Raw genomic sequence first — 19,457 nt, 5'->3', positions numbered from 1 at the left:
CAACACCACCATCATCATCATCATCAAATACATAATGCGCATTGTTATTAACGACACACTTAGATATATTTACGCGATCTAACCCAGCAAGAAACCACCTGTATGACGGGAGAAGTCCAACGCGCGTACGTTACATTCGGAGGAACGTTGCCCCCCCCCCTCCACCCCCCTGCCCGGTTAACGCTGGCGGTGGCGCGGACAGCATTTGGACGCGTTCAGTACGAAGGGCCAAGTTCCCTCGATCCTTACCCCTTGCCCCCCCGCCCCCTCCTCCGCCGCCGTGGGTAGGCCGGCGAGCCCCGGATGCCCACGTCCCTCCCCTGCTCACTAGGGGGGGCGTTACGCGTGCCCTGGGCCTGCCGTGCACGTCGCGTTCCTCGCTGCCCGTGTCCGATGCTCACCGCCGTAATTCCGGGTTCTTGAAAAGGCGATAAAAATGCGCGAGTCGATGAAGCGACGGAGGGCGAAAAGGCGGAGGTCCCCGCGACGTCGTTTTGGAGCGAGAAAAACGGAGAGAAGGGATTTTTTTTTTTTTACAAAAAAAAAAATTACCGTGCCCTGGCACCGATCTTCGGTGCCACGAGCGACGGGTTCGGTCGCAGAGACGGACAGAGTCCAAATAAAATATTTCCCAGTTCGCGGGCGGAGACGCGACGGGCGGGGGGGCGGGCGTCGTTGTCGAACGGTCGACGATGATGAGTCGATAACAACAAAAAACTAAAATGCGTCAAATTATTTTTGCTTACATACCTGGCGCCTTGCTGCTTTTTGGCGCCTAGCTTGTTGCTGTCCTTCCCCCGCACCTCCGATTAGCGCGGTTGGCAACGTACTGCGCGATAAAAAATGTCAACATAAAACTAACGTACACGGTTGACCATGTATGGCGCGAAAGAAGTTCAACGTACGTGCATACAGGAGATTGATAACGATTATTCACGTCTCTCTTTCTCCCACCCCCCCCCTACCCTCCACGCACCCCTCTCTCTCTTCCTCAGCCTCATGCACAAGTCGGAGGGCTACGCTGATTGTGTCAAGGTGAGTCGCGGTGTTTTTTGTACGCGCGATGACAAAAAAGTGTGGCACTCGCCCGAAATGAACCACCATCACCCAAACTATATGTCATACTCGCAGCAGCGGCGGCAGCGGTGGCGGCGGCTTCTCGGCTAAGCCGTCGAACGCGGCGTCTTCAGATGCGCTTCTGCGGCCGTCTGGAACGCTCTTTCCTTCCCGAAATTAGGAAGCCCACTGGAGCTATGTACTTCTTTAGCCATCGTGTGCAAATGAAAGCTCGTGGATTTTTTTAGAACTGCTTTTTGTGTTTAGTTTGTGGTCCTTTCCGCGTACCGCCGATTAGCGCGGTTGGCTGTGTACGTTGCGAAAGACGTTAAACATCCGTAAATTTTGTTTTTTTTTTACCAGGTTTAGAAGTGACCTGGCCATAAATGATAGCTCAGCGAAGTGGCTTATGGCGTAGAAAATTATAGCAGCCAAATACTCTTGACGCAGGCGTCAAGGTCTGGATTGAACCCACGACCTCCTGTATACCAGGCGAGGTAGTTAACATCTGCTAGCCACCGTCATGATGATGAGAGAGAGAGAGAGAGACACGCAAACTCCAAATATACAGCAGGTGTCAGGGTCCGGATCATACCCACGACTTCCTGAATACCAAGCGAGGTAGTTAACATCTCCTAGCCACCGTGGCTGGGGGGGGGGTCTTCATCTGTCTGTTTTATTTTTTATTTTGAGTACTACCACTGCCACCGCCACCACCGCCACCACCACACCACCATCGCCACCACCGCCGCCACCACCGCCACCACTGCCGCCACCATCGCCACCACCGCCGCCACCACCGCCGCCACCACCAACCCCACAGAGGCAGCTGACGGTTGTCCCCATCTCCTGCGTCTCCCTTGTCGCGGAAGAAACTCCAGCGCGAGGAATTGTTCCGTGCGATTGCGTAATTAGCATGAGAAAGAGGGGGGGGGGGGGGGCTGGCGCCGGAGTGGGGGGGGGGCGATTGGGCGAGGGGGTGGAGGGAGTGACAGTGGGGGTGAGGCTGGGGGGGTGAGGCTGGGGGGGGTGAGGCTGGGGGGGGTGAGGTTTAGACTCTGAGACAAGCGTGCGATTGTGGTCTGGGTTTCCGCGCTGCCACCGGCGATGCTTCTGCTGCTGTGCTGCTCGTCAGTTTGAACCAGTGCTGGGCCTCCCCTAGGTTGACTCAGCCTTAAACATTGACTACCTTGGCGTGGCGTGTAAAGACTGTTGGGGCAAGTGCTGTATAAATACAGGGCATGGCACACGAGAGGGCGGGTGGCCAGCACCACGCCCGGCCGCCTTTGTCTCCCCAGTGGCGATGTTTACCACACACCGCACCTGGAAATTCATTTGAGGCCGAGACGACCTAGGCAAGGCCCAGGACCGGTTCAGATAATCGTCACCGGTGTTGGCCGTGAGCGGGAATCGAACCCGTGTCGCCGGGTTTGTAGCGCAGCGCGCTAACCACTACACTACCGCTCTCCCATCACACCCGCACAACTCACATCTGCACACACACAGTCACACACATTCACACACATACAGTCACACACACACAGTCACACACACACAGTCACACACACAGTCACACACACACAGTCATACACACACACACAGTCACACACACACAGTCATACACACACACACAGTCACACACACAGTCATACACACACACAGTCACACACACAGTGATACACACACATACAGTCACACACACAGTCACAGTCATACACACACAGTCGCACACACACACAGTCATACACACAGTCACACACACACAGTCACACACACACACAGAGTCGCGCACACACACAGTCATACACACACACAGTCATACACACACACAGTCACACACACAGTCACATACACACACACAGTCATACACACAGTCACACACACAGTCATACACAGTCACACACACACAGCCACACACACACAGTCACACACACACAGTCACACCCGGCGCGGGTCTCCACGACCCGTCAGCATCTTCTTCGTTCTTGCCGTCCGCTACACAACCGCTCCCCACAACAACACACACACAGAGACACACACGATCACACACAGACACACACACCATCATACACACACCATCACACACACAGACACACACCATCACACACACACAGACACACACCATCACACACACACCATCATACACACCATCACACACACAGACACACACCATCATACACACAGACACACACACACCATCACACACACAGACACACACCATCACACACACACACACCATCACACACACACCATCACACACACAGACACACACACCATCACACACACAGACAGACACACACACCATCACACACAGACACACACACCATCATACACACACCATCACACACACAGACACACACCATCACACACACATACACACACACACCATCACACACACACAGACAGACACACACACACCATCACACACACACCATCACACACACACCATCACACACACAGAGACACACACCATCACACACAGACACACACACCATCACACACAGACAGACACACACACCATCACACACAGAGACACACACCATCACACACACAGAGACACACACCATCACACACACACACAGAAACACCTCCCCCACCCAACAGCACGCTCTCACTGTCGGCCTGCCACTGAAAGGCCTCATTTGATCTCGGTGGGGTCGATAAGGGGAGGGAAACGGTAGACGGCGCGGATTGAGACGTCCAGCCTTTGACTGTGGGGAGTTGGAGTGAGGGGGGGGAGTTGGGGTGAGGGGGGAGGGTTCCACTCTCTTGCCCCCCCCCCCTTCTCTCTCTCTCTCACACACAAAGCGTCGAGTAGATGACGACAACGCGGGCGCGGAATGCGCGGAATCGTGCGTTGGGTTCGCGGCGCTGCGTTGGGATGCCACGCCGAGATGATGCCACGCAAAGCCGCCGCTGCTGTGGGGTGCCCCCACCACTCCACCTCCATCACCACCCCCCCCCCCCCGGGCGCACGGCTGATGCGTTCACGCGCTGCGTAGCCGGGGAGGAGCGGGGGGGTGGGGGCGGTGTAGGAGCTGCGCTCATTTTTTATTTAACACTAGCTTCACTACCCGGCTTCGCCCGGGACTTGGATCCTTGTCTTGTATGAACACACGGCCTGCGCGGACGGTGGTGGGTGGGTGGGGTGGGATGCGTGACGTCAACAGGCACACTGCGTGACGCTGCCGCATGCGGGTGACATCACAGATGTGACATCACAGATGTGACGTCACCGCTCACTTGCCGTGCAAAATATACCTATTATTGCACCCCCCCCCCCCCCCCCCCGAAAATAACAAAAATCTATTTTTATACGTTTTGCATTGTGTACAGTCTGGAAGCTACCCACATGCCAAATATCAAGCTTGTTGCATGTCGGGAAGTATGCTCAACATTTCGAACAGACATACATATCCACAAATATATAGATTGTTGTTACTATCTCTGTCTCTCTGTGTGTCCGGGACACAAAAAGAAGCACCCGGGGAGATTTTTTTTTCTTTTGGGGTGGCCATCGTTTTGCGCGGTCGGGACTCCCAGAATGCACTGGCCGCACGCACTGTGCCCTGTTCTGCAACATAAGAAACGGTGTTAAGATGTTCAAACACCAAAGAGGAAACTTTGGGCGAAGGAATCAAGTTGCTGCATTAACCACGCACGGTACTTGCGGTGAACATGCAAACAAAAAACCCTCTGATAACAGAGGGCACTGTCGTTGAAACTGATTTGGCCTACACCAGAGACAGCCTTCTTCTTTATGACCTTATCTCACCACCGGTGTCAGACCAGAGAACGCCAAAAGGCGAGCAGTACAAGGTCAATGCCACACGTGTCAGAGCATCTATAGCTCGGGGGTCGAGCAGCTACATCATGGGATGCCATTTGCTCGCAACAACAGCGATAGCAGCAATTCCCACAATGCAGTGTATATGAACGGGTTTATTTAGTTACAGGAGTCGTAACGGAGTACCTTTTGATTATTTATATTGCTATTATAATTCGTGACGGATTTTTTTTTCCTGTTACTCAATATCAACGCTTAGTGTAACTCTTCGAATGCCTACTTGCGAAACTGATCATCAGGCAACGTTGTTGAATTTTAACTCTCATCAGACCCCCAACCCTCATCATCCACGTCCTCTCTCTCTCTCTCGCGCGCCTCTCTATGCGCCGTGAAGAAGCGGCATCGCCCAAAACGTCGCCGAATTTTATTTCCCGACAGGGTGCACGACCCGTGCGTTCCCTTCCTCGCGTTGCCCCCCCCCCCAACGCAACGCACCGCGGTACGGAGTCCGTGCGCGGGCCGTGGATTTGCCTCCCCGCGCTTCCTCGACGAACGCGAAGGGACGCCGCGGGGGCCGCCCTCTCGGCCGCCCTCTCGACCGGCAACGACCGCACGTGGCAGCGGCGCCGTCCACGATTTGCTGCCCTCGAGGGTGGCCGTGAGAGTTGTGAGATTGTTGTTGTTTTTTTTATGGTGTCCGAAGGGGACTTTTCCATCATTTGGTGGCAGTGTGCCGAGGATCGCGATGCACACAGAGATAACATCGTTTTGTGTCCATGGTAAAATAACCCTCACGACGCTGCTGTGCTCGGCGGTGTTAACGCAACGCGGCGAAGATTAATTCCGTCGCATCGCACGACCATGGGAGACGGGAGATGGGGCCTGGGAGTCGGGGGGGGGGATGGGTGTTGGGGGGGGAGCCCATCTTTCATCCAGCAGTGGATATAACACGACCCGTGATGACGGTATTAGTAGTAGTAGTAATAGACGAGTTGGCGCGAAGTGAACCAGGGGCCCCGAGACCGGCGATATCTGGGCATGGGGGGGGGAAGAGTAAAAAAATATTTTAAAAAACTCAGCGCAGCCACTTGAAAGGAAATCTCTCGGCATAGGGGAAGCGTTGTGTGCACCGATACAGAGCCCAGAGCCCCCACCGCCGCCACCACGGCCCTCGTGTCGTCGGATACAGAACGCCGCTTTGTGTGTCACCGCGGAGGGCACGCAGGGGGGATGGGTGGTGGAGGGGGGCGGCAGAGCGGTCACCGCCGGGGGAGACTCAACGCTGCACCGCCGCCGGCGGCCGAACGATGGTCACGTTTGGAAGCGGAGGAAGAAGAAGACGATGATGACGAAGGAGATGAAGATGATGACGATGATGACGAAGGAGATGAAGACGAAGAAGATGAAGACGAAGAAGATGAAGAAGATGAAGACGAAGGAGATGACGAAGAAGATGAAGAAGATGAATACGAAGAAGACGATGGCGAAGGAGATGAAGACGATGACGATGATGACAAAGGAGATGAAGACGAAGAAGATGAAGACGAAGAAAATGAAGACGAAGGAGATGAAGACGAAGTAGATGAAGAAGATGAATACGAAGAAGACGATGACGAAGGAGAAGAAGAGGAAGAAGACGATGGCGAAGGAGATGGAGACGATGACGATGATGACGAAGAAGATGAAGACGAAGAAGATGAAGAATAAGAAGACGAAGGAGATGAAGAAGACGAAGGAGATGAAGACTAAAACCAAGGCGTACCAATTTTAATCCGCGATCGACCCTAAAAAATAAATGTCTCGAGTTTCTTTCCCGCCGCTCAAATTATTTTTGCAGACTCTGCAGGGCAAAGTGGGTGTGGAAATTCCACGTTACACTGGTCAGCGGCGGTGGATGAGTGCGTTCATAGGAAAGCCAACGTCGATGGACTACCCACCCCACCCTCCCCCCCCCTGCGCAAAGTGCTACTTAATTTTAACTGACCCTGGAGGGAGTGATGATGGGCTGAGTCAAACCTTCCCACCCCCAGCAGCGGATGCATCGTGACTGCCGCTGCTGATGATGAAGATGAGCGGTCCCATCCACCTCTGGCTCGCGAGCTATGCCGCAGATCATACGGGCGGCACGGACGTCGCACAGAAGCGCGCACCCCCAACGTAAGCAACCTTGGCGGCGGTGAGCAAACTTGTTACAGCTCGACTGCTCCGTATTGATTTTAAAATATAGCAGGCTCCATCGATTTATGAAAAAAAAAGATATAGTACATTTTATTGATTTTTTTAAAGCGTACATCGGACCAAACGACTGCTCATAACTCACACTGATCTGCACCCCCTCCCCCACCCCCTCCATCGTTCACCAATCGGCACTGACCAGCGTGGTGAAGTATGGTCACACAATCACAACCCCCCCCTCCCCACTCACAGCGTGCATCACAAAGCGACGGCCGGCTCAAATCACCACCGAGAGAATCAGAATCTCTGTTCAGAATCTTTATCCCGGAGAAATGCGATTACCTATCAAGCTCTTTTTCACGGATGTCCCAGAGGAGAGTGTCGGTGAACGCCTCCTGCTTTACAGCACCCGCAGAGCCGTTGGTGGAAATTCCACGTTCGTATGGCGGGGATGAGTTTGTCCATAGGACAGTTTATCCAGCAGCGGATTGACAAAAAGTGCTATGAATAATTAGAAAAAATGATCAGACCAGAAGTCAAGTGTTACCCATGATTAATGAAGGTGGTATACTTGTGATCTTAACCACGCAAGGATGTGTCTTTGACTGCAGACACGTCACAGAATTTGGTGACCTGGGCTCTGTGGCTCATCATAGCCGGCGCGGTGGAGGTGACGGGGAATTCCATGAATACCGCGCCCGGTCAAAGGGGTTACAGTGAGCTGCGCGTGCGTGTTTGTGGCTGTGGTAGTGTGCGGGGGAGCGGTGGTGGACTGGTCGGTGGTGCTGCACAACGAACCCCCGACGACCCAAGTTCGATTCTCGCTCGTGGCCGCCAACGCCGGTGACGAATATCTGAACCCAGTCCTGGGCCTCCCCGAGGTCGACTCGGCCCTGGGGGGGGGGGGGGGGGGAGACAAATGCGGTCGGGCGTGGTGTTGGCCACCCACCGCCTCGTGTGTTTTTCCGGCCTTCGTTTGTGCTGTTCGTGAAGGGCACTTGCCCCAACATCATGTTGAAGGCTACACGGGGCATCTTTGTCTTTGTGTGTCAAGATACTTGTCTGCAGTGGAGGGAAAATTCACTCACAGCTCAGGCAGACACCCAGGCCCTCCTCTGCGCCGTTTAGTGCGGTTGGCTACGTACGGTGCAGAAGAAGTTCAACACCGCGACTCAATATCTCTCGCATCGCGCTTGACCGGGCAGTTATTCTGGCTCTGAGATATTAAACCGGTTCCTGTCATAGGAATGTGGAAATTCCACGACTGGCTCAGGGGCTGCCAGCAGAGATGATCAGAAACAGATTTCTCGTTCGGACGCACGACAGCTTTTTGTATACTTTTATTTTTACTAAAGTACTTCGAAAAGGAAAGTAGCTCTTGCCTCGTAAAGCGCGCCGACAGATCCTTGCCGAAGGAAATGTGGAATTTCCCTACATCCGCCCGCCCGTCCGTCCGTCCGTCCGTCTCGTCCTGGCTGCCGGCTACCGGCGAGGGACCAGCCCGCTGGCCCGCGAGCGTTGCCCAAGTTCACGGTCCAAAGGTGCGAGGCCGCGGGCGGAGCTCACGAGGGCACGCGCTGCGCGATCGACGTCCACGCACCGCCTCCACGTGTTTGCGTTGTTGCTCACGCGCGCGTCACACACGCGCGTCACGTGCGTGTATCACGCACGCATCTGCCGGGGATTCGAGAATGAGGCCGGTCACGCTCCCCCCCCCCCCCCCACCCCTCCTCGCCCCCGCACCTGCCGGCGGCTGAGTTGGAGTTCCCACACAGGTGCGGCGCTGTGCGATGGGGGGGGGGGGGGGGATGCGTCTGCTCGCGCGCGGAATTTTATTTTTATTTTCCGCCGCGCACCCCCCCCCCCCGCCGCTTCCCCATCGTTTATTTAACTCGAGCGGATGAACAAAACAAAAAAAACCACTCAAGAAAAGAATTTCACTTCGGCTTTTGCTGCTTCTCCGCTGCAAGCGGCCGGGCGGGTTAGCGGGCGGCTGGCGACTCGACGGAGAGCGGCGAGGTCATGCCAAGGAATCCCGCCTCCTACGCACGGTCCGTGAGCTTCCTGTTTGATTTACAAAACATATACTGTGTCGGCACCCCGTAGCCTATTCTGTAGGACGCGTGACTGTGGGATTCACTTTCGCCGAACGTTAGGCCCGCTGACTACGTACGTACGTTGAACCTTTGTCGCACCGTACGTAGCCAATCGTGCTAATCGGAGGTGCGGGAGAAGGACAACAAACTATGGGCCTCTGTGTGAGTCTATGGGTCTCTGTGTGAGTCTATGGGTCTCTGTGTGAGTCTATGGGTCTCTGTGAGTCTATGGGTGTATGTGTGAGTCTATGGGTCTCTGTGAGTCAATGGGTCTCTGTGTGAGTCTATGGGTCTTTGTGTGAGTCTATGGGTCTCTGTGTGAGTATGGGTCTCTCTGTGAGTCTATGGGTCTCTGTGAGTCAATGGGTCTCTGTGTGAGTCTATGGGTCTCTCTGTGAGTCTATGTATGTATGTATGTTGAACTTCTTTCGCACCGTATGAAGCCAACCGTGCTAATCAGAAGTGCGGGGAACCCCCTGCCACCCCCGCCTCGTTTTACTCAAATCGCGCCTTAAGACGCAACTTATGCTTAAGAGCTTTTTTACATTTCTTGAATCTTTAGTTTTGGGGTTGGATTGTATTGGCGTGAGCCTGCGTGTGTGTGTGTGTGTGCGTCTGCTTTGTACAGCGTGGGGAGCGGTGGCGTAGCAGTTAGCGCGCTGCGCTACGAACCCGACAACCCGAGTTCGATTCCCGCTCACGGCCACCAACTCGAGTGGCGAACATCTGAACATCTGAACAGGTCCTGGGCCTCCCCTAGGTTGATTAGGCCTCAAAATGAGTGCCTGGTGAGGTGTGCAGTGAACATCGCCACTGGGGAGACAAAGGCGGCCGGGCGTGGTGCTGGCCACCCACCTCCCTCGTGTGCCGTGCCCGCCTTCATAGGTGCTGCTCGCTAAGAGCACTTGCCCCAACAGTCTGTGAAGGTGGCGTAGCGGTTAGTGCGGGGGATCTTTGTCTTTGTTTTGTAGAGCGTCTTGTGACCTCCAGATAAAAGGTACTTTAGAAGTGTAAATTGTTATTGCTCGTTCTCCCCCAGTATATGTCTCTGCCCATATATCTACCAGTCTCAAGGTAAGCCATTAGTGACCAGGGGCTGAGACCATTTAACTCGGCACAAATTAAAACCCCGTTTAATCGTTAACTCGGTCCACGTAATTATATGAGTCTACGGGTGTGAGTGTGTGTGTCTGTGGACGGGTTCGGTAGTGCAGCGGTCATCGTGGAGCGCTTACGAACACGGCGACACCGAGTTCGATTCCCGCTCAACACTAGATCGACTCAGCCTCAAAACGAGTACCTGGTGCGGTGTGTAAACATCGCCACTAGGGAGACAAAGGTGGCCGGGCGTGGTTGCTGGCCACCCTCCCCTTCGTGTGCCGTGCCGGCCTTCATAGCTGCTGCTCGCTAACAGCACTTGCCCCAACAGTCTGTTAAGGTTATACGGGTTATCTTTGTGTCTATGGCTTCTCTCACGAATGTAATGTTAATAGCTTCGAAGAGTCAAAGAGTCTAGCAGCTTGTTCGCCATCGTTGTCAACACGCGTGCCCTGGAATCTCCTCCAGGTGGTCTCCAGAGCCCGTGGGGCACGTTGCTTGCGGCAATCGTTGCAAATTCTCAGAAGCGTTCGCATTTTTTCGTGTGTGTTTGAAGCACCCTCCGCGCATACATACAATGGCAACAGCTGAAGCCGTCAAAATCGACGCACTCTGAAACGCTGGTTCGAAACCCAGGGCCCTCATCGGTGCCGGCTCAGCAACCCTGACCCCTGGAAGCTGACCCGGGCAAGATGAGAGAACTGCTGTGCAGATGCCACAGCCCGCAGAAGTTGCCAGGGTCAGATTTCACTTGCCATCCCATTTATCTCACGCCGCCACCGCCGCTGCGAGAGCCGCGATCTTCGGAGGAACGCAGCGAAAAAAACTCACGGTCGCCAACTCCCGCTGTCAACAACAACAACAACAAACGACAGACACACAAATCTCTTTGTAATCCCTTGAAAGGTGGGGGGGGGGGGGAACACGAGCCCAAACGCAGGAGGCTTACAGGTGGCAAGGATGCCGCTCACCACGACCCTCAGTGGCTGGACTCGCCCGAGCGATTCCAAGCGCGTGTGTGTGTGTGCGTGTGTGCGCGTGTGTGTGTGTGCGCGTGATTGTGTGTGCGTGTGTGCGCGTGTGTGTGTGTGCGTGTGTGCGTGCGTGTACGCTCATGCGTGTGTGCGTACGTGTGTGTGCGTGCGTGTATGCGTGTGTGTACGTGCGTGTGCGTGCGTGCGTGTTTGTGTGTGCGTGCATGCGTGCGTGTGCGTGCATGCGTGTGTGTACGTGCGTGTGTGTACGTGCGTGTGCGTGCGTGCGTATGTACGTGCGTGTGTGCGCTCGTGCGTGTGTGTACGCTCGTGCGTGTGTGCGCGTGTTTGAAGCCGGGGAGGGGTAGCATTTAAACAGCCGTCAATACCCTGCACTCTCTCCCTCGCTCCCTCTCTCTCTCGCACTCCCTGTCCCTCTCTCTCTCCCTCTCTCTCTCTCACGCGCACTCTCTCTCTCTCTCATTCTCGCTCGCACGCACTCTCTCTCATTCTCTCTCTCACGCGTTCTCTCTCTCTCTCTCACGCGTTCTCTCTCTCCCTCTCTCTCTCACGCGTTCTCTCTCATTCTCTCTCTCATTCTCTCTCTCACGCGTTCTCTCTCTCTCTCTCACGCGTTCTCTCTCTCCCTCTCTCTCTCACGCGTTCTCTCTCTTATTCTCTCTCTCTCTCACGCGCACTCTCTCTCTCATTCTCTCTCTCATTCTCTCTCTCACGCGCTCCCTGTCCCTCTCTCTCCCTCTCCTCCACCGCCGCCACGAGACGTCACAATTCGCCATGGGCAACGGGCGCAATGTTCCGCGTTTCGTGCGACGTTAGCGCAGCGTCCTCGCAGGCAGACGGCGAAACCCCTTCACGAAACCCCTCCACGCCGCCCGAGTGTCGTCCATCATCGCTGATCCCTGCAACCCCACCGCGATTGGCTCCCCGTCGCCGTTCGCCGGCGAGGTTTTTTCAATTTTCTTTATTTTATTTTTAAACTTCACGACGCGTTCGTCGGTGTCGCGAGCGGCGCTGCCTCCCTCCGTCCCCCTCCTCCTCCTCGTCATCCTCCTCGTCATCCTCCTCCCTCGCATCGTCGTCGATGACACCGGCGTCGCCCGCTCCATGGCCGGGCACTTTGACGCGCCGCGGAGGAGAGGGAGGCACAGCTACCCGATAGCGAAGCGTCACGGGGTGAGTGCGCAGAGACTTTCTCCGCTTGTGAAAAATATTACGTTACAAATTGTTATTTTTTATCGATCGCACATTTCATATTTGTTGTAGTTACGGCCACGTCCAGGCGTGACGCCGCTGTTGACGGTGGTGGCGACGACGACGACGATGATGAAGATGACACGTGGCTTCACGCACTCACCGAATGATTTGCGGGCCGGGTGTTGATAAACCGGAGGAGGTGGCACGGCCCACAGGGAGAGGAGGTGTAGGTGCTACAGGGAGAGGAGGTGTAGGTGTTACAGGGAGAGGAGGTGTAGGTGCTACAGGGAGAGGAGGTGTAGGTGTTACAGGGAGAGGAGGTGTAGATGTTACAAGGAGAGGAGGTGTAGGTGTAGATGTTACAGGCAGAGGAGGTGTAGGTGTTACAGGGAGAGGAGGTGTAGATGCTACAGGGAGAGGAGGTGTAGGTGTAGGTGTTACGGGGAGCGGTGGTGTAGTTGTAGGTGTTACAGGGAGTGGTGGTGTAATTGCAGGTGTTACGGGGAGTGGTGGTGTATTTGTCGGTGTTACAGGGAGCGGGAGGTTGTATAGTGTTAGGGAGTGTGTGGAGAGGGCTGGTGTAGAGTGTTGGGGAGTGTGTGGAGAGTGGTGGTGTAGTTGTAGGTGTTACAGGGAGCGGTGGTGTAGAGTGTTGGGGAGTGTGTGGAGAGCGGTGGTGTAGTTGTAGGTGTTACAGGGAGTGGTGGTGTAGTTGTAGGTGTTACAGGGAGCGGTGGTGTAGTTGTAGGTGTTACAGGGAGCGGTGGTGTAGAGTGTTGGGGAGTGTGTGGAGAGCGGTGGTGTAGTTGTAGGTGTTACAGGGAGTGGTGGTGTAGTTGTAGGTTTTACAGGGAGTGGTGGAGTAGTTGTAGGTGTTACAGGGAGCGGTGGTGTAGTTGTAGGTGTTACAGGGAGCGGTGGTGTAGTTGTAGGTGTTACAGGGAGTGGTGTTGTAGTTGTAGGTGTTACAGGGAGCGGTGGTGTAGATTGTTGGGGAGTGTGTGGAGAGCGGTAGTGCGGTGGTTAGCGAGCCGAGTTCCATTCCCGCTCACTGCCAACACAGGTGACGATTATCTTGACCGGTCGTGGGCCTCCCCTGGGTCAACTCAGCCTCAAATGAGTAGCTGGTGCGGTGTGTGGTAAACGTCGCCACTGGGGAGACAAAGGCGGCCGGGGCGTGGTTGTTGGCCATCCACCCCCTCGTGTACCGTGCCGGCCTTTAAAGGTGCTCGCTAACAGCACTTGCCCCAACAGTCTGTTCAGGCTATACGGGCGATCTTTGTCTTTGTGGCGCGTACCGTGTGCGCGTGTGTGGATATCTGTCCTGAAGAGTCGCCAATCCAGGCCCCCGGGATCACCGGCTGAGACTAATTCCCGGGATCGGTTCCCCTTTTGTTGCCGTCCGTGAACGGAGTTTCCACTTCGCGTTGTCGGATGCAGAGCGAGCCCCGGGTGCCAATGATGACGGCTGCGGTGCCCTCCCAGTGAATCCGAGCGATTGCGTCATGGCTTATTCATTGTGTGGATGTGTGTGTGGATGTGTGTGTGTGTGGATGTGTGTGTGTGTGGTTGTGCGCGCGTGTGTGTGGATGTATGTGTGTATGTGTGGATGTGTGTGTGTGGATGTGTGTGGTTGTGCGCGTGTGTGTGGATGTGTGTATGTGGATGTGTGTGTGTGGATGTGTGTGTGTGGATGTGTGGATGTGCGCGTGTGTGTGTGGATGTGTGTGTGGATGTGCGCGTGTGTGTATGTGCGCGCGTGTGTGTGCGTGGTTGTGCGCATGTGTGTGGAGTACCTCGTGTGGTGTGTTAACATTACCACTGGGGAGACAAAGGCGGCCGGGCGTGCTATTAGCCACCAACCCCTCATCTGCCGTGGCGGCCTTCATAGGTGCTTGCTCATAGCACTTTCCCCAACAGTCTGTTCTGGCTATACGGGGGATCTTTGCCTTTGTGTGTGGATGTGCGTGTGTGTGGGTTGAGAGTCAACCCATGGCACCTAGGGTCTGTCCTGTAACCTCGTACTAGACTCAAAGTGCACCTGGCCTGGCACAGGTGCAGTGGTAGGTATTGGTGACGTGTGTGTGGGGAGCGGTAGTGTAGGGGTTAATGCACTGCGCTACGAACCCGGCGACCCGAGTTCGATTCCTGCTCACGAAACAATAATAAAAGTGGCGAATATTTGGACAGGTGTTGGGCCTCCCCAAGGTCAGCTTAGCCTTAAATTAGTACCTAGTGCGATTGATAAAGATCACCACGAGGGAGACAAAGGCGGCCGGGCTCGGTGCTGGCTACCTCACGCCCTCGTGTGCCGTGCCGGTCTTCTTAGGCACTGCTCGTGAACAGCACTTGGACCCAGCAGTTTGTTGAGCCTACACGGGGGATCTTTGTCTTTTTTTGTGGATGTGTGTGGTTGGTAAGTCGATCGAGGCGCAGCCGTGCAATTTCCGGCTCGCTCCACTGCCGTCGGAAGTGGCCCACCACTCGACGGAGCCCTCGCAGAGGCCTCTCTCGAGAGGGCAATTGGCCTACTCTTCCACGGCAGCGCTGTGCCCACACTTTGCCCCCCGGCGCACGCGACCTGCCGGTGGGAGGCGGGGGGCGGAGGGGTGAGGATTTGAAGATTTTAGGAATCCCGTGCCGTGGTTTCAGCTGCCGCGCCTGGAGGTCGAATCGAACCGGTGGACCTCCGGTTTGGCAGGGGGTGGGGGGGGGCAGTGCCGGATTAAGCTCGTGCGGGGCCTGTAGCTTATGTTGTTATAAAGGGGCCCTAAATAAAAAAAACACAAATATTAAAAACATTAATTTTGAACTTGCATAGTGACGTAAAGTAATTGTATTTTTTCATTTGCTATACAGCCAGATAATACGACAAATCGCAAACCTTAAACACCGCAGTCATTCGTAAAAGTTGAAGGCGGTATAGTACTATAGTAGTAGTGCAAGTGCAGAATCACCGAACCGGAATTGATAGCTTGAAAGCGTTTAGCGCGGGGCCCTTGAAAGTGCGGGGCCCATAGCATTATGTAGCTACTTGTGCTACTAGGATAATCCGGAACTGGGGGTGGGGGGGGGGCTGTACTGTGCGATGCATCAGGCCCAACGCGGTGTACGTTGAACTTCTTTCACACCGTACGTAGCCAAGCGTGCTGATTGGAGGTGCGGTGTGCGACTCTGAGTTTTAGCGTCCACGCCTTCACTCGGGGCCCTCTCTCACGCGCTACGAAGGAAGGAGGGACGTTGCCAGGAACGTCGCCTGCTGTTATTTTTTTATATATTTATGTCGTAGCTTTTAAAGCGGCACAACAACAACCGCCGCTAAGTGGCGGCGACGTCACCGCGGCGCTTCGCGCAACGCCGGACGCAAATATTGAGGCCACGTGAAGTATCGGAGGATCCCCGCTGGCAGGGGAGTCTGTGCCCAGTGACCTCCTCCTGCACCTAGCCTGGCACCGCAGTCAACTCGCGGAGCCTGTGCCCGTTCAGTGACCTCCTCCTGCACCTAGCCTGGCACCGCAGTCAGCGCACGGCGCCTGGGTCGGTTCCGTGACCTCCTCCTGCACCTAGCCTGGCACCGCAGTCAACGCACGGCGCCTGGGCCCGTTCCGTGACCTCCTCCTGCACCTAGCCTGGCACCGCAGTCAATCCGCGGCGCCTGGGTCCGTTCCGTGACCTCCCCCTGCACCTAGCCTGGCACCGCAGTCACCCCACGGCGCTTGGGTCGGTTCCGTGACCTCCCCCTGCACCTAGCCTGGCACCGCAGTCATCCCACAGTGCCTGGGTCCGTTCCGTGACCTCCTCCTGCACCTAGCCTGGCACCGCAGTCACCCCACGGCGCCTGGGTCCGTTCCGTGACCTCCTCCTGCACCTAGCCTGGCACCGCAGTCATCCCACAGCGCCTGGGTCCGTTCCGTGACCTCCTCCTGCACCTAGCCTGGCACCGCAATCACCCCACGGCGCCTGGGTCCGTTCCGTGACCTCCTCCTGCACCTAGCCTGGCACCGCAGTCACCCCACGGCACCTGGGTCCGTTCCGTAAAGCCACACACACGCGCTGCTGCTGTTACCGACACGGAACTCGCCGAGTTTGTTTGATGTTTCGTGTGTTAACCGTGCATTTTGCACGGTTAACTGTTCATGAGCAGCAGCAGCAGCGGGGTCAGCATGTCCGTGTGTGCGCGTTGCACTTCTTTCGCACCGTACGCAGCCAACCGCGCATTAGACTCATGGGAATCGCACTGCCGCTCGCACGTATGTTTAAGTAACAGCAGGAGCACAAAACAGCAGGAAGCAGCGCCACCCAAACAAACATTATTTTAAAACAACGAAATTAAAACAACAACATCTCGTCGGGCTGCGAGAGCGCCTCTCGCTCGCGTCACAGTCCGCGCGTTAGGAATATCATCATCGTTATTATTATTAATAATAATGATATTACAATAAGACAACAGAGTCTGTGAACAGTGGGGATGGATGTGAGAGGGGCGTTGTGGCCGCTTGTGAAAGATAAAGGTCGCGCCAGCAGCAGAAGATTCAGAAACTTCTCCCGGGGGTGGTGGCGGTGGTGATGATGGCAGCGGTGTCGGAAATTTCCATCTTTTCGAATCGGGCACCAAGCCCTCTATTTAACGTCACGACCAAAATCATAAACCCAAACCCCCCCGCTGTTGGAGGCGTTGTCACAGACACTCAGCACTATGGATGACTCCACCCCTGTTGGAGGCGATGTCACAGACACTCGGCACTATGGATGACTCCACCCCTGTTGGAGGCGTTGTCACAGACACTCAGCACTATGGATGTCCACCCCTGTTGGAGGCGTTGTCACAGACAATCAGCACTATGGATGTCCACCCCTGTTGGAGGCGTTGTCACAGACACGCAGCACTATGGATGACTCCACCCCTGTTGGAGGCGTTGTCACAGACACTCAGCACTGTGGATGTCCACCCTGTTGGAGGCGATGTCACAGACACGCAGCACTATGGATGACTCCACCCCTGTTGGAGGCGTTGTCACAGACACTCAGCACTATGGATGACTCCACCCCTGTTGGAGGCGTTGTCACAGACACTCAGCACTATGGATGTCCCCTCTGTTGGAGGCGTTGTCACAGACACTCAGCACTATGGATGTCCACCCCTGTTGGAGGCGATGTCACAGACACTCTGCACTATGGATGTCCACCCCTGTTGGAGGCGATGTCACAGACACTCTGCACTATGGATGACTCCACCCCTGTTGGAGGCGTTGTCACAGACACTCAGCACTATGGATGACTCCACCCCTGTTGGAGGGGTTGTCACAGACACTCAGCACTATGGATGAGTCCACCCCTGTTGGAGGCGTTGTCACAGACACTCAGCACTATGGATGTCCACCCCTGTTGGAGGGGTTGTCACAGACACTCAGCACTATGGATGACTCCACCCCTGTTGGAGGCGTTGTCACAGACACGCAGCACTATGGATGACTCCACCCCTGTTGGAGGCGATGTCACAGACACTCAGCACTATGGATGTCCACCCCTGTTGGAGGCGTTGTCACAGACACTCAGCACTATGGATGTCCACCCCTGTTGGAGGGGTTGTCACAGACACTCAGCACTATGGATGTCCACCCCTGTTGGAGGCGTTGTCACAGACACTCAGCACTATGGATGAGTCCACCCCTGTTGGAAGCGATGTCACAGACACTCAGCACTATGGATGTCCACCCCTGTTGGAGGCGTTGTCACAGACACTCAGCACTATGGATGTCCACCCCTGTTGGAGGCGATGTCACAGACACTCAGCACTATGGATGTCCACCCCTGTTGGAGGCGTTGTCACAGACACTCAGCACTATGGATGAGTCCACCCCTGTTGGAAGCGATGTCACAGACACTCAGCACTATGGATGTCCACCCCTGTTGGAGGCGTTGTCACAGACACTCAGCACTATGGATGACTCCACCCCTGTTGGAGGCGTTGTCACAGACACGCAGCACTATGGATGTCCACCCCTGTTGGAGGCGATGTCACAGACACTCAGCACTATGGATGTCCACCCCTGTTGGAGGCGTTGTCACAGACACTCAGCACTATGGATGTCCACCCCTGTTGGAGGCGATGTCACAGACACTCAGCACTATGGATGTCCACCCCTGTTGGAGGCGTTGTCACAGACACTCAGCACTATGGATGAGTCCACCCCTGTTGGAAGCGATGTCACAGACACTCAGCACTATGGATGTCCACCCCTGTTGGAGGCGTTATCACAGACACTCAGCACTATGGATGAGTCCACCCCTGTTGGAAGCGATGTCACAGACACTCAGCACTATGGATGACTCCACCCCTGTTGGAGGCGATGTCACAGACACTCAGCACTATGGATGACTCCACCCCTGTTGGAGGCGTTGTCACAGACACTCAGCACTGTGGATGACTCCACCCCTGTTGGAGGCGTTGTCACAGACGCTCAGCACTGTGGATGACTCCACCCCTGTTGGAGGCGTTGTCACAGACGCTCAGCACTGTGGATGACTCCACCCCCTCCACCTCCTCCTCTACACCCGCAAGGCGCGTAATGAAATCGCCGTCTAAGTGTGGCGTAACCGGACATTTGCTGCTGCTGCTGCTGCCACGGTGGTTACCATGGAGACCACCACCACCACCACCCCATCCGACCCTGCAGAATCTCAGCCGCCTCCTCCTCTCCCACCCGCAGCCCCCACCCCCTCCTCCCTCGCCGCCCCGCCCCTCACACTCGGCTGCCTGCTGGATGTGTGCCCAGCCAGCTCCATGCGGTGCTGAGGGGGGGGGGGTAGGCAGGGGGTGGTGGGGGGGGTGGGGAGGCGTTGGCAGCCCGGGGCTGTGTGAGGGTGTGTGAGAGTGTGTGAGAGTGTGTTAGTGTGTGTGTGTGAGAGTGTGTGTGTGTGAGAGTGTGTGTGTGAGAGTGAGAGAGTGAGAGTGTGAGAGAGTGTTAGTGTGAGAGTGTGTTAGTGTGTGAGAGTGAGTGTGAGAGTGTGAGTGTGTGTGTGAGAGAGTGTGTGTGAGAGTGTGAGTGTGTGTGA

General features: G+C 55.5%; 1 protein-coding gene across 5 annotated transcripts in view; it reads left to right on the top strand.

Annotated features, from left to right (window-relative positions):
- LOC116953192 (SH2 domain-containing protein 3C-like) overlaps window positions 1-19,457 on the top strand; it is a 142,419-nt gene that overhangs the window by 91,494 nt on the left and 31,468 nt on the right. For 4 of the 5 annotated variants that reach the window (XM_032973136.2, XM_076074814.1, XM_032973141.2 and 1 more), the window contains one exon: window positions 996-1,035. In XM_032973136.2, the coding sequence (XP_032829027.2) occupies window positions 996-1,035 (40 nt within the window). Of the gene's footprint in view, window positions 1-995; window positions 1,036-11,421; window positions 12,381-19,457 lie in introns of those variants that run through there. The other variant, XM_032973142.2, reaches the window with a different exon arrangement.

Source organism: Petromyzon marinus, chromosome 50 (assembly GCF_048934315.1).
Source record: "Petromyzon marinus isolate PM22_M1 ecotype Great Lakes invasive population chromosome 50, UKy_Petmar_22M1.pri1.0, whole genome shotgun sequence".
NCBI lineage: Eukaryota > Metazoa > Chordata > Hyperoartia > Petromyzontiformes > Petromyzontidae > Petromyzon > Petromyzon marinus.
The sequence above is the reverse complement of the archived record's forward strand: the minus strand, read 5'-3'. Positions and strand labels throughout refer to the sequence as shown.